This window comes from Oryza sativa, chromosome 6, assembly GCF_034140825.1.
Source record: "Oryza sativa Japonica Group chromosome 6, ASM3414082v1".
Classification (NCBI taxonomy): Eukaryota; Viridiplantae; Streptophyta; class Magnoliopsida; order Poales; family Poaceae; genus Oryza; species Oryza sativa.
This window is the reverse complement of record NC_089040.1, coordinates 11,132,208-11,145,448: the sequence shown is the minus strand read 5'-3', so window position 1 is coordinate 11,145,448 and position 13,241 is coordinate 11,132,208. Positions and strand designations below refer to the sequence as shown.

General features: G+C 45.9%; 1 protein-coding gene, 1 long non-coding RNA gene and 1 pseudogene across 3 annotated transcripts; 1 reads left to right on the top strand and 2 right to left on the bottom strand.

Annotated features, from left to right (window-relative positions):
* Window positions 1-1,266: 1,266 nt before the first annotated feature.
* Window positions 1,267-9,345, bottom strand: LOC9271559 (uncharacterized). Its single transcript, XR_010742215.1, has 4 exons — window positions 9,250-9,345; window positions 8,898-9,177; window positions 4,882-5,696; window positions 1,267-4,799 (listed from the first exon to the last, which is right to left on the bottom strand). It is a non-coding gene; the product is annotated as an uncharacterized lncRNA (long non-coding RNA).
* LOC4340805 (uncharacterized) lies at window positions 5,421-8,215 on the top strand. 2 transcript variants are annotated; one of them, XM_015785402.2, is made up of 4 exons: window positions 5,421-5,916; window positions 5,990-6,524; window positions 6,603-7,338; window positions 7,523-8,215. In XM_015785402.2, exons 1-4 carry the CDS (start codon window positions 5,421-5,423, stop codon window positions 7,541-7,543), a joined length of 1,788 nt encoding a protein of 595 aa, XP_015640888.1. In that variant the 3' UTR covers window positions 7,544-8,215. The 2 variants fall into 2 exon arrangements, with proteins under 2 accessions (XP_015640888.1, XP_015640887.1); XM_015785401.2 differs by having other exon boundaries at window positions 6,603-8,215.
* A 227-nt stretch (window positions 9,346-9,572) lies between the features above and the next one.
* On the bottom strand, window positions 9,573-10,569 carry LOC136356978 (uncharacterized; annotated as a pseudogene).
* Between the last annotated feature and the right edge of the window lie 2,672 nt (window positions 10,570-13,241).

Sequence of the window (13,241 nt, the reverse complement as noted above, 5' to 3'; positions counted from 1 at the left end):
AACTTTTTAGCTATACCTCATCTATTTTCACCATGTATGCACCCCCTCAATACAAACTTAGGCACCCGTATCAGCTTAAACTCAATCTAAAGTAGAGTAAATTAAGCAAGTGGCACCACCCTCTGTTTCGCTCTAGCTCCGCCCCTGGGAACAGCCGAGAGATGCCATGTGAAACAGAACCAGAGAGGGAGCACCTGCGTGTGCGATTTGCATCCCTAGCCCAGCTGCACCAAAGCTTAACCTTATGCAATGCAGTTACTCTTGAAAGTATAGGCATCTCTAAAGCCCCCCTCTGGTATTGTAAACTACTAGTGATGGCAATCTTCCTCGCGAGGCCGGGGGTGGGTGACAATTCAGCCCCAAAGCTCAACTTGATGAAATACTGGGGTATATAAGCAAAAATCTAACTAGCTAACCCTTACTTATCCTCTCCCAAGACCCCCCACAGCCCCATGCAGCCACACACAGGTGGAGGTGGCACACTCTCTCCGGATCTTGTCTCTCTCTGACTCTCTCGCCGGCTTCGTTCTCTTTCTGCCTATCACCGGTCGCCCACTCCCCTCCAGCCTCCCGTCCTCTCCACTCTCCCCTCTCCCTCCGGCGGCACGCAAGGCGATGCACGGGCCGGCGCACAGGATGATGGAATGATGGATCATGGAAATATTTATGTAATTGTGTTCTTACTGAATTTTTTAGGATGCTATTCAAATATTCATGCCATTTTTTATGATGTGTCAATTATATAAAATATTTGTTTTTGCTGAATTGATGATTGTCTTGTATTTTTTGTACTGATTGAATGGAGTGGCAACTCAATGCTGGGTCCCGGTCGAGTTGCGAAGCCCTAGAGGGGTCATGGACGAGACCTGATTCGGCCCTGCATCTCCACTCGGGGCCAGGGCAATGGAGAAGTTGGGGGTTGGGGACGGGGCCGTTCCAGCCCAACCCGCCCTGACCCATCCTGTTGCCATCCCTAAGCTACATGCACTGGTGGAGAGATCGTTTTTAGTCCCGGTTCGTAACCCCCTATAGTCCCGGTTTTTAAACCGGGACTACGAATCCGGGACTAAAGATCCGGTTCAAATATCTTTAGTCCCGGTTAGTGTTAGATGGGAGCGGCAGTCCCGGTTAGTTTTTTTTCATTTATTGCTAATTACTACTTAATCTCTAATTTATTTTCTCCCAAATTAGGTGGGATGCATATCCTCAAATCAAAGTAACATCCCAAATACACAAATCAATCATATACACCATAGATTATACATCCCAAATACACAAATCAATTATATACACCACGGATTATACATCCCAAATCAAAGAAACATCCCAAATACACAAATCATATACATCACAAATTCTTCATCTCAATCTATACATGGATCACAAATTCTTATAAAAAGAAAAAAGAAACAAAGCAAAGCCGCCGGCTGGCTCAGCCGCTGCCGCCTCCCCTCCTCCCCGGCCGCCGTCGCGCCACCGTGCGGCCCTCCGCGCCGCCGCGCCGCCCTCCGGCGTCCGGCCCGCCCTCCTCTGGCTGCATAAACTCATACCCATCCCACATGTAGTTGTTGCCGTGATCTACTCGCATGCAGATTTTTCTCCCTATCCTTCGGCGCAACTGCATGGTGGTGCAGTTAATCTCAGCGTGCATAACTGAAAGAGAAGAGAAGAGATAAGGAGGAACTGCTGCGCAGACTGAAAGAGAAGAGAAGAGGAAGAGATAAGGATTAGAGATGAAGGGGTAGAGGAGCTTGTGTGGACGGGAATAGAGGATAAGTAATAGGGATTATATAGTGCGTTTTGATCAACCGGGACTAAAGATCATCGATAATACAAACCGGGATTAAAGATCCGATCTTTACTCCCGGTTGGAGTTACCAACCGGTACTAAAGATCCAGGAGGGCCCTAACAACCCCTAATCAGTATGTAAACCAGGACTAAAGATGTTATCAACCGGGACTAAAGATCACGTAGTCCCGTTCTGCTTATAAACCGGGACTAAAAACCATTATTAGTCCTGTTTTTATTGCAACCGGGACTATTGTGATTTTTGGTTGACCGGACAAAGATGGTTCCTCCCCTAGTGATGCAACTGGCCAGTACACAATTACTTTCATGCATATATATAATCTGTCTCAAGACAAACATAAATTCATACTGATTTAGAAAATTGCATTCGTTTGCCAGATCACAGTACGCTTTTTTTTAATTCCTAATAAGGAGTGAAATCACACTACGCTTTTTTTAATTCCTAATGAGTGAAACATGGCCACATTTTCAGTTGACCTGTGGTAGCGTGAAGCCTATTTTTTATTGATTGCCAACGAACAAGGCTAAACCGCTAAACATGCTCAGCTAGTCTAGCAGAGGAACTGAACGACATAATAACTGAGACCAGCAAGTCATGAGTTATCCCGGTCCTGTAAACTGTACAAGTGTCCAACTCAGGCCAACTACTTGGTGGTGACCAATAAAACATATCTCCACCAGATTAAGAAACTTTGTTCAGTTAGGATGATTATAATGAAGCAAAATTTATATTTTAGTTATATCTATCTGACAGCAGTGAACCATATGAATCTTGAGGTTGAGTTGCAATAATCTTCATATGAGCACAGAGAAAATGAAGCCTAAGCAAATTGTCATCACTGATACACAGGATAAAGACATGACACGAGCACATAATTTGGAAGCATCACCAGAGACTAGAACCTTCTGTCAAAGTGGCTACCACAGAAACGGCCTCTGAAAATGAAATTATTCATTTCACAAACATAATTTTTTTTTGGTTACTGCGTGAATCCAGTGCACATGGCTGGGTCCCCATGACAATGATATGCTATGCATTTTACGTCGTTTTAAGAGAATCAACTCGTGTAAAACAATTGAGGTAGCTGCTGTCCCAAGTGACAAAAATGCAGTGCTAGAAGATAACTACAATAACACTATTGACCATTTCTGGGGAGATTCTGATAGCTATAACCAGTGTTCACAATCGAACTGGCCTCTAAAACCGCTCCTGAGTGGTACTTCCTGTTTTTGAGAAAACCGTTGATTACCTATAAAATTTGACCAAATTTTGTTAAAAACTGAAAATTCAGTCTGAACTATTTTGAATTCGGTTGGTTTACAGAACCGGTTATGATCTTCAGCCAGCTCAAAACCACCGGTTTCCACGAAAATCGAGCGGTTTTCAAAAATTGTCTCCAGGACTGAACTTAACGAGAAGCTAGGTAACAACTACTTATCCAGAACTGTTATTTAGTGAAACAAAAGATAAGCTAACTCATATTGCTTGGAGCAACGTGTCCGAGTAATTTCTCTGCAAAGAAACAACTCTTTCTTCACTCTCTCTTCTACACCTTACTATGTAGGAGTAATACTTAGAAAGGGCTAATTTATTGCCTTTTCCATGCCAGCTAGGCAGCTACCGTGGGATATGCATGCTGATAGCTGATATAGACGAGTAATACTATTTCATTGTACTCCATATGAACACCAAGCTTTTTAGTACTATAACCCCCCCCCCCCCCCTCATGGTATCCTATTTGATTTTGCAAATATTGCCGAATAAGAAAAGGACACTTTTATTTTCCAAGGAAAAGTGTACAGAGATATGCCTCTATTATCAAGGGGAAAAGGAGCTAATCCACACGACAGTTTTACCAACCACATCTAGTGAATATATGGTAAGCGGATTCCGGCATTGTCAAAGACCAAAAAGAGTCATTTGTAATTATAAACCAAAAATAAAGACATGTCCCATCATGAACTCAACTGTGCTGACCTGGCTCACTAATAATGCAACATTATAGTACTTGCAGTTTGCGCAACTAAGACATTCCGTTTCCATTTCTCTAACATGAACAGTTGCAGGATTCTATATATTGTAACATTACATAACAAACAGGATTTAATATCTGCCATGATGCATGAATGCGTCAATTCCATTTGCAGGGTCTAGCAATGTAGCTCCTCACATCTTATTTTATTACCTAAAGATTGCATTATCAACTTTCATAGTCAATTGGTTGCCTGTTTGGAGTCTAAATTTCATACATTACCAATTTTATTATTAATATCTATCCTTCATTGTTCGTCGCAAGTGGGGAGGTGCCTAAACTCATCTAACAGCCATCTTGTATCGGATCCTTTCCATTCAATCTTAATGAATCCAACCTAAAGTAATTACTCTGCGCTTCTGTCCTTTATTTATCCTCTTAACTATATTATGAACAGACACCAGTATTTGCCCCAGAAGATTTTTCCAAATCATGTTAAGTAATCCTATATACTGGGACAAATACATTATAAAGTACTAAAAGATGCTTGCACCACTTTACTTTTCTTACTAATTCTAGAGCTTAGATAACATATGGTGTATATAAAGCTCATGGCCACTACATCCAATAGACCAAGACCCAACCTGCAGTACTGTATAATAGTATAATAGTAAGTCTTCCAGTCTGTGCCACTACGGTGACAGCTAGCATGTGACAAAATCAACCAAATGCTTTGGTGAACTTGGATTCTTGTGATACGTTAACATATACAATCAAAATTTACAAGTAAATACAAGACAGGCAAATTGAAATAAATACAGAAGGCAAGCTGGATACGCACCTGAAGTACTTACCTCCATCTACCATGGTCACCATTATCGAAAAGGTGATATGAAGGCATAGCATAAGTGGCCTGTCACTCCCAAGATGGTTAATCCATCAAGATATTTCATCAGACAGCAGGTATGCAGATCCACAGAAAGCATTTCACCAAACATGAACTGTCCTCCAGCGTTCTGTCAAACAGCAACAGGTTGATGCCCAAAAAGGGTATCTAAGTTCAGACAACGACATCCAGCTGTTTCTTGCATATCATACCTGCACATAAGTTGTACAGAGAAATACTGCACACAACATATCTGACACTGGAGTTTAGCGGAGTGACAGCAACGTGCCCACAATATATGACTTATTAGGAGTTGGATAATAGATTCCATGGAGTCATTCCTGGAACATGCATAGGAACAAGTCTTTGTAGTCATGTAAAGTATTGATATGTCCAGCTCACACAGCATGACACAATAAAAACAATAAAAGTCTCTTTCTGCTCTCGTGAACTATGGTAAGCCTCAAATCATTGCACGTTTCTTTCAGACGACAATGCTAGTCAATTTGAAACAGTGGGATGTGAGAACCCCACAAGGAATAAAGAAGATGAGACAGATCAATATAAAAAGACGACTTGGGCAAAGTCTTCCAGTCTACATCTTCATTGATAATGCTAAGCCCATCCATGGCATCACTATTAGGCAAGAGAAGCACAGCTATATACATCATTATGCATAGCAAAGCACCTTATTAGCATTGATCCATTCACAACTTGGAGTACCTCCTTTCTGCTTCTATCTCTCCTGCAAATGGAGAATAGCGAGCAAGAGAGGACGGACTCACCATTGGAGTATGATTTGAGGAAGTACCTCCTTCTGTTGGCCACCCTTGTGGCCACGGTGACATATGGTGCAGGATTCAGCCCGCCGGGGGGTGTCTGGCAGGACACCGAGGCCGGGCACCTCGCTGGTGACTCCATCATCCGGGATAGCCAGTATCGCCGATACCTTATGTTCTTCTACTGCAACGCGACTGCATTCGCGCTGTCCATCGTGGTCATCATCCTCATCTTCATCCTTGCTATCCTGCATGAGAAGGGGAAGTTACAGATCCCCATGCTTCCACTGCGAGCAGCCATGGTGCTGGACCTGCTAAGCCTCATTGGGGCCTATGCTGCAGGGACCAGTCGGGGTGTTCTCACAGCCGGCAACGTCTCTGCACTTGTGGCTACTTTCATCTATATGGTGGCACAGATGGTGGTAACTTTATGGCTTGACAAGAAACAGACTCAGGATATAAGCTCAGGTAATCTACTAATCCTCCTAATTCAGCGCACTAAATATGGACCATGTCAATATTCAGAGGGGAAATTGACCAGGTGATGAGAAGAAAAAACGGCACCGCAAGGTACTGATGCTTCTCGCAACATTTGTGGCAAGCATCACATACATGGCTGGGCTGAGCGCACCGGGTGGCTACTGGGATAACAACCAGGAGGGCCACCATCCAGGCGATCCCGTCCTGTGGGAACACCACTCTCGCCGTCTGAGGGCGTTCTTTGTCTGCAACACAATTGCATTTGTCGCATCCCTGCTCATCATCATGCTGCTTCTGGACAAGAAGCAGCGGATCTTCTTACCCCTCGACAAGATAAAGATCACCATCACCGTACGGACTTATGTGCTCTACGCGTACATCACCATTGCTCTTTTAGGCCTTGTGGGGGCCTATGTGGCTGGCAGCTGCAGAAAGCCTGACACTACCATCTATGTACTCAGTCTGGTTGGTGCTGTTCTTTTATGCATAGGCGCCCTCCAGGCAGTCCTATTTTTTCTGCCACAACTTTCAAACATATCCTGCTTGCCAATAATTGCAAAGTTATCATGTTCACCGGGAGGGCCATCAGATAGCAGGTACTGAACACAAACATTTTTCTGCTGCCTATCCTGTTGCCATCTTTAGTTTAATGTTAACTTTGTTTGAATTAACAGTTCCAGAAAGAATACAAGCAGTAAGACAGATATTCTGGAGAAGGCCCAATCTCTTGTTGTACTGCTTGCCACTCTTGTGGCAACTGTTACTTACCAAGCAGGGCTAGTCCCACCAGGTGGTGTCTGGCAGAAAAACCAAGATGGGCACATGGCTGGCGAACCAATACTCTTATCCACACAAGCCAAACGTTACAAGGTGTTCTTTTACTGTAACTCGACAGCCTTTGCAGCATCATTGGTTGTCATAGTTTTGGTCCGGTATAAACCTTTGCTCAGGCGCCGCATTCTAGAGATAACTATGATTTTGGATCTGTTTGGTCTCATGGGTGCATATGCTGCTGGAAGCTGCCGGGACATAACCACATCAGTTTACATCATTGCCTTGGCAGGCGGTGTTCTAGTCTATGTGGTGATTCATGTTGTGTTCTTCACGCTTGAAGACAATGACAAGGAGAAGGAAGTTGGGAACACGAATTCTGTACGAAATGGTTCAGTTGTGCGCACCCAAAATAATTCAGCTGAGGGCAATCTTGCTGAGAAAGATTCATGTATTGACAAAAGGCGCAAGAGGCTGCTCCTTTTCGCTGTTTTGGGCGCGACCCTCACTTATCAAGCTGGGTTGACCCCACCGGGTGGGTTCAGAGTTGTGGATGATGGTTTTGGGCGCCATGCTGGTGATCCAATACTCTTTTACAACTTTCCACGCCGTTACAAGGCATTTCTCTATTGTAACTCGGTAAGCTTCATGTCATCTCTTTCCCTCATCATACTCCTCGTGAACCCAAATCTGTATAGGCCAGCTATACAAAGCTATGCTCTTTCGGTTTGCACTGTAGCAGGCTTGTTTGCTCTTCTGGGAGCCTATGCTGCCGGAAGCACTCAACATCTGAAAACATCCATTTATGTCTTTGTGTTGGTAGCTGTGGTGCTTTTCATTATGATCATACTCCTGGTGTGTTTCTATCAAAGTGAGAGCAAAGAGAAGCGAGATGACATATCCAAGGAGCCCGTTGAGAAAGACAAGGACAGAGCCAAATACCATGCCAAGCGCAAGTACTTGATGTTGCTAGGGGTCCTGGCTGCAAGTGTTACTTACTCCCAGGCTGGTCTGAACCCACCTGGCGGTGTGTGGCAGGGTAATAGTGACGGGCATGGTGTGGGTCACTCGGTTATGCATGACAATAAGAGGTATCGCTACCTCACCTTCTTCTACAGCAACTCAACTTCTTTTGTGGCATCTATTGTTGTTATCATCCTATTGCTACCGACGGAACTGCTAAAGAAGAACAGGTGGCTAAGGGTGATGAATATTACAATTGTGCTGGACTTGCTCGGCCTACTGCTAGCCTACGTGGCTGGGTCGAGCATGAGATGGGAACCTTCTGGATATGTCATTGCATTTGTTATTGGTGCACTAGGCTGTGCTGCAATCCACAAGTTTTTGTCATTTGTCAGAAGGTCTCAGCAACAGGGGCAAGGAAATGATCAGCCTTCTCGGTTACCAGAAGGCGGCAGTCAAGCTTAGATGTTGTTGGCATGGTAACGAGCGGATTAGAGGGCTCAAGTGTAGCAAACACTCAAAAAGTACTGCCATTTTTTTCTTATCTCCTTTTCGAGGAAATAATGTTGCTATTTTTGGAATTTTTTTAAAAAATAATACGATTTTAATAGAAAATCGCAAAAATATAGGTCGGTTCGACGAAATCGTAAATTTAGCACCCTGTCGAACAACCGTGTCTCGATAGAGGTACTTATCGAACTATGGCAGTTCGACATGTACCTGTCGAACTGCCATAGTTCGATAGGGTAGTTGGTCCAAGGGAAAAAATAAAAAAAGGACAGTAACAGTGCCCGGCAGGACATATCGAACAAGCAAACTTCGATAGGGTGGCATGTCGAACAGCCCAAGTTCGATAGGGTCTCAGCTACAGTGTGCTACAGTGTTTTTCCTCTTTTTAAAAATTATTTTATCACCTGTCGAACTGCCGGCACCCTGTCGAACTGCGGTTGTTCGATAGGTACCCTGTCGAACCACGGATATTCGATAGGGTGCCAAACTTGCGATTTCGTCTAACCGACCTATATTTTTGCGATTTTCCTTTAAAATCGTATTATTTCCAAAAAAAAATCCTATTTTTGCTTTCACGAGTAGGCACATTTCAAATATTTGTACTATATATATATTCACATATTTCCTTCAAGCTATGTGAGCATCAATTCTATTGAACAAATGAAATCATCATGGGCATCAGCAATTCAACAAGCAAGAAAATCGAAGTAGGAGAGGAGACGCACCTGGCACAAACTGAGCAGCGCCCGCATCAGCAGCGCAGTCCTGCCGAGCAAACTGGGCTGCAGAAAAATCACAACACTGCCGTTACAAGGCTGCCGCGTCCTTGTACACCTTTCGTCGAACACTCGTCGAGCACCTCCGAAGGGGGCGATTTTTCTTCTAGCAATAATGGGCACGGATTCCCGCTGAGCATTTCATCGAGCACGTACCGCGCGCTCTGCCTCCGCCAGCCACCGCCGCGGCCTGCTCCGCACCAAACCCGGCCACCACCCACCCGCCTCCCTGCAACCGCGTGTCAAAAATCAAAATCCGCAGCGGGAAAGAAACTGTAGCATGATCGAAGCAGATACTTACACAGATCGAAGCGAGGAGTGACCGAGTGAGTCCGCCTCGCGCGCTCGCCGGCGTTGTGCGGCGGGTTGCGCCTGCGTGATCTGTTGTGAAATCTACGCCCACCATTTCCGCTTTGGGCCGAATTTATTTACGTACCATACTTGGGCCAAACTTTTGAACCTACGGACCAAAGGAATAAGTTCATCCGAGGTCCCTTAACTTTACACCGAATCCGATTTTCATCCGTGAACTCCAAAACCAGAAACAACCGGTCCTAAACTGTCAAAACCGATACATACGAGGTCCCTCGGCGGTTTGAAAGGTGGTTTTTGCTGACGTGGTGCTTACGTGGCTGGTTTGACTAGTTCTTCATCCCACGTGTCATTTGACGTGGCGCTTGTGACAATTCTATCCAAAAAATAATAAAAACCGTGGGGCCAAATATCAGTTACACCAAAAAATAATAATTTAAAAATGGTGGGGCCCACGGGAGCCTCACATGTCAGCCTCACTCCTTTCTTCCCTCTCCCTTCTCTATTCTTCCTCATCCTCACTCCTCTCTTCTTCCCTCTCCTCTCTCTCTCTTCTTCCCGGTGAGCGGACGGGCAGGTGGGCGCCGAAGCAGGCGAGAGGCGGGAGGAGGACCACCGCCGTGCGGTTGCACAAATCCGGCAGCTTAGCCACAGGAGTCGCCGCCCGTCACGCACACCGTTGTCGTCGCCAGCCGTCATGCCGCTCGTCGGCGGGCAGAAGTCGACGTAGTAGTTGGTGTCGACGGGGTAGGTGAAGGTGCTGTTCTGGTCGTCCTTGGCATAGCTGTAGGCGTCGGGGCAGAGCCCCTTGAAGAACATGGAGTAGCTCGTCAGCGGGCAGACGTGCTCGAACTTAACCACCTGGGACACGGAGCTCGGGGAGGCACCTCGCCGTGATGTCCACGGCGCAGCTCGACTCGCGCCCCGTGCTGAACCCGGCGTCGCCGCCGTTGGTCAGCTGGAAGCTCACCAGCATGTTGAACCCATCGATGAGCGACAGGTCGGGGTCGGGAGCCGAGCGTGTACTCTGTCAGCGTGGCGGGCGGCTCGCCGGAGACGGAGCAGGACAGCGCGCCGGCGCAGTTGCCCATGATGCAGCGGACGTGGCCGCCGCCTGAGCTCGGACAGCCCGTGCGCGGCTCGCTTGCTCCGCTGCCCACCGGCCCGTCCGCTCCCCGCCTCCCCGGGAAGAAGAGAGAGAGAGGAGAGGGAAGATGAGAGGAGTGAGGGTGAGGAAGAAGAGAGAAGGGAGAGGAAAGAAGGAAGGAGTGAGACCGACATGTGGACCCATGTGAGCCCCATTATTTTTAAATTATTTTTTTGTGTAACTGAAATGTGGGTCCACGGTTTTTATTATTCTTTCGGGATATAATTGCCACGTAAGCGCCACGTCAATGCCACGTGGGATGAAGATCTAATCAAACCAGCCACGTAAGCGTCACGTCAACCAAAGTCAACTAAAACTGCCTTCCAAACCGCTGAAGGACCTCGTTTGTACTGGTTTTGACAGTTTAGGGACCGGTTGTATCTGGTTTTGGGGTAGGATGAAAATCGGATTTAGTGTAAAGTTAAGGGACCTCAGATGAACTTAGTCCCGAACCAAATTGAGAATTTTTTTTATTTTTAATTTTTTTTATTAAAAGTTTTACAAAAATAATTTTCCATTTTGAAAATTGACGGAAGTAGTCGCCTACCGCCCTCTGGGAGGGCGATTTTTAAAAATCGCCATCCCAGAGGGCGGCGAAAATGACGTGGCAGACGGCCGTTCGCTCTCGGGCGACGGCCGTCAACGAAATTTGCAGGCGGCCTCCTTGCCGCCCTCCGCTAGGGCGATTTTGTACTGTGCGGGGGGCCGCCTGCAAATGGGCGGCGAGGGGGCATGGAATTTTGCAGGCGGCCCCCTTGCCGCTCTCCGCTAGGGCGATTTTGTACTGTGCGGGGGGCCGCCTGCAAATGGGCGGCGAGGGGGCATGGAATTTTGCAGGCGGCCCCCTTGCCGCCCTGGGGGAGGGCGATTTTTGCCTCCCCCTATAAAGCCCAGTCCACCCTCTCTGAAATTTCATTATATTCACTAAAAATCCAAAAAAAACGAAAGAGAGAGAGGAGAGGGCAGCAGAAGGGGAGCGGCGAAGCCCTGCTGGTTCGCTCACTTCATCACAGGTTTGCTCCAATACATCTTTTGCATTTGTACTAATATGTTATGTTTGATTATATATGTTGCGTTTTAGTTTTAGTTCCATATATTTTAGCATATCTGTAGCACACAGCACATATGTGTAGATCCAGAGCATAGAATATAATTGTATGAATTGAGACATAGACAGTAGTGTTAATTGTAAGATGTAGTTTAGTTTGATCTGGAGAATGTAACCTACTTTTAGAATTTTGGAGAACAATATTTGTCACGCCCAGAAATTCTCAAACCAGAATTTCTAAGCTGAATGTGCATTAAATCCCTGTCCAGGACCAGCCAGGGTACACAAACGACAATTGTTGACATACAGATCCACGTCTTACAAAAATAGAAAAGATTACAAATGCAGCGGAAAAGAAATAAAAGCGAGCTAAACCGGGAAGCTTGACTTCAGCAGCGGGCGACTCCACTCCACAGGCAATCCTTGACGGCAGCGACGAAACCAACTTTGACAAAACAGCTCCAACTAGGAAGATCTTCAGCTCTGGTGTGGGGGAAAAGAGAGCAAGACTGAGTACTACCCACTGTACTCAGCAAGTCATACCGGAAGAGGAGGTATGATGCAGGATATAACCAAAGGAAGCTAGAGGTTCTTTTGCATAAAGCTAGCATTTAAAAGCAGTAGTTGAAAGCAGTAAGACAGTTGTAGTAATTAATCAATATTAACCAAACACTGTCCAACGCTACACCACGTTGCAACAGGCCCAGCCAACCACCTGAACTACACCAGTTCATTAAGCTAAACTAGGGATGAGACTAATCACGGTGAATCTGGTTGATCGCCCATAACCGCGGGCACGGCTATTCGAATAGTTTTACTCTGGCCAGAGGTGTACAACTGTACCCACAAGACACGATTCCACACATGTCGCCATGCCCCGAAGTATCACCATGATACTGCAAAGGGGGAAATCGTGACAAGACCCTCCACATAACCCTCCCCTAACCATCCACACCACGCTAAGGTTTCACCCCCACCCCTCAAAAGGCAGTGGGCGGTCCCCTCTTGCGCCGCGGTGAATCCGGCAGCTGGACAACCGGACACCCCGGCCGACCCAACTCCATCACGCCCACCCTCGCCACCGGTGCCTAGGAAAGGGTCGAGCTATACTTCAGATCAAGCAGTTACCCACTCCCGCTTGTGGTAAGCACGGTAAGTCTCCCAGGGTTTCCCGTGAACCGGTCCTTAATTGCCATGGGTGCGACCAGCAAAACCATGCACCCACAACCCACCATTCAATGTATTTTAATTAACTAACACCATTGCGGTGGCACCAATCCAAAGCTATGCTCATAGTCAAAGTCTATGTAATAATGTAATCCCTTTTTGTGTACTAGTTGAGCTAAGCATGGCTAAGCATTTCCTAAACCAACATCTAATCATTTTGATACCCAGGTTATCAATGGCATATGGTAAACAATAAATGGCTGAGTAATAGGACCCATCCCACATGATATTGTAAAAGAATGCAACATTTAATAGAAATGCGGGATATTTGTAAATTGGGTACAATATGATCAAACGTATTGCATGACTTGCCTTGCTCTCGCACTGACGAGACCTCAGCAACGTCTTCGAGAAACCGTGGATCGACGAAACGGCCGAAACCTACGCGACAAACAAAGCACACAAGCAAAACATGCTATAAGACTACTGAAACAGGAAACAAAACCATTTTTAATGGATTCTTTGCATTTTTCTTGATTTACTGAGACTTGAATGGACTTAAACGGAGCTCGGATGAATTACTTATGAATTTTAGAAGATAAAGTGTGTTTTTACTAAT

Excerpts from the sequence above, each read along its gene's own strand:
- LOC4340805 (XM_015785401.2), top strand. The coding sequence starts at position 5,421 with ATGGAGAATAGCGAGCAAGAGAGGACGGACTCACCATTGGAGTATGAT. Across the intron at positions 5,917-5,989 it reads GACTCAGGATATAAGCTCAG|GTGATGAGAAGAAAAAACGG; the intron begins GTAATCTACTAA and ends GAAATTGACCAG. Across the intron at positions 6,525-6,602 it reads GGAGGGCCATCAGATAGCAG|TTCCAGAAAGAATACAAGCA; the intron begins GTACTGAACACA and ends TTGAATTAACAG.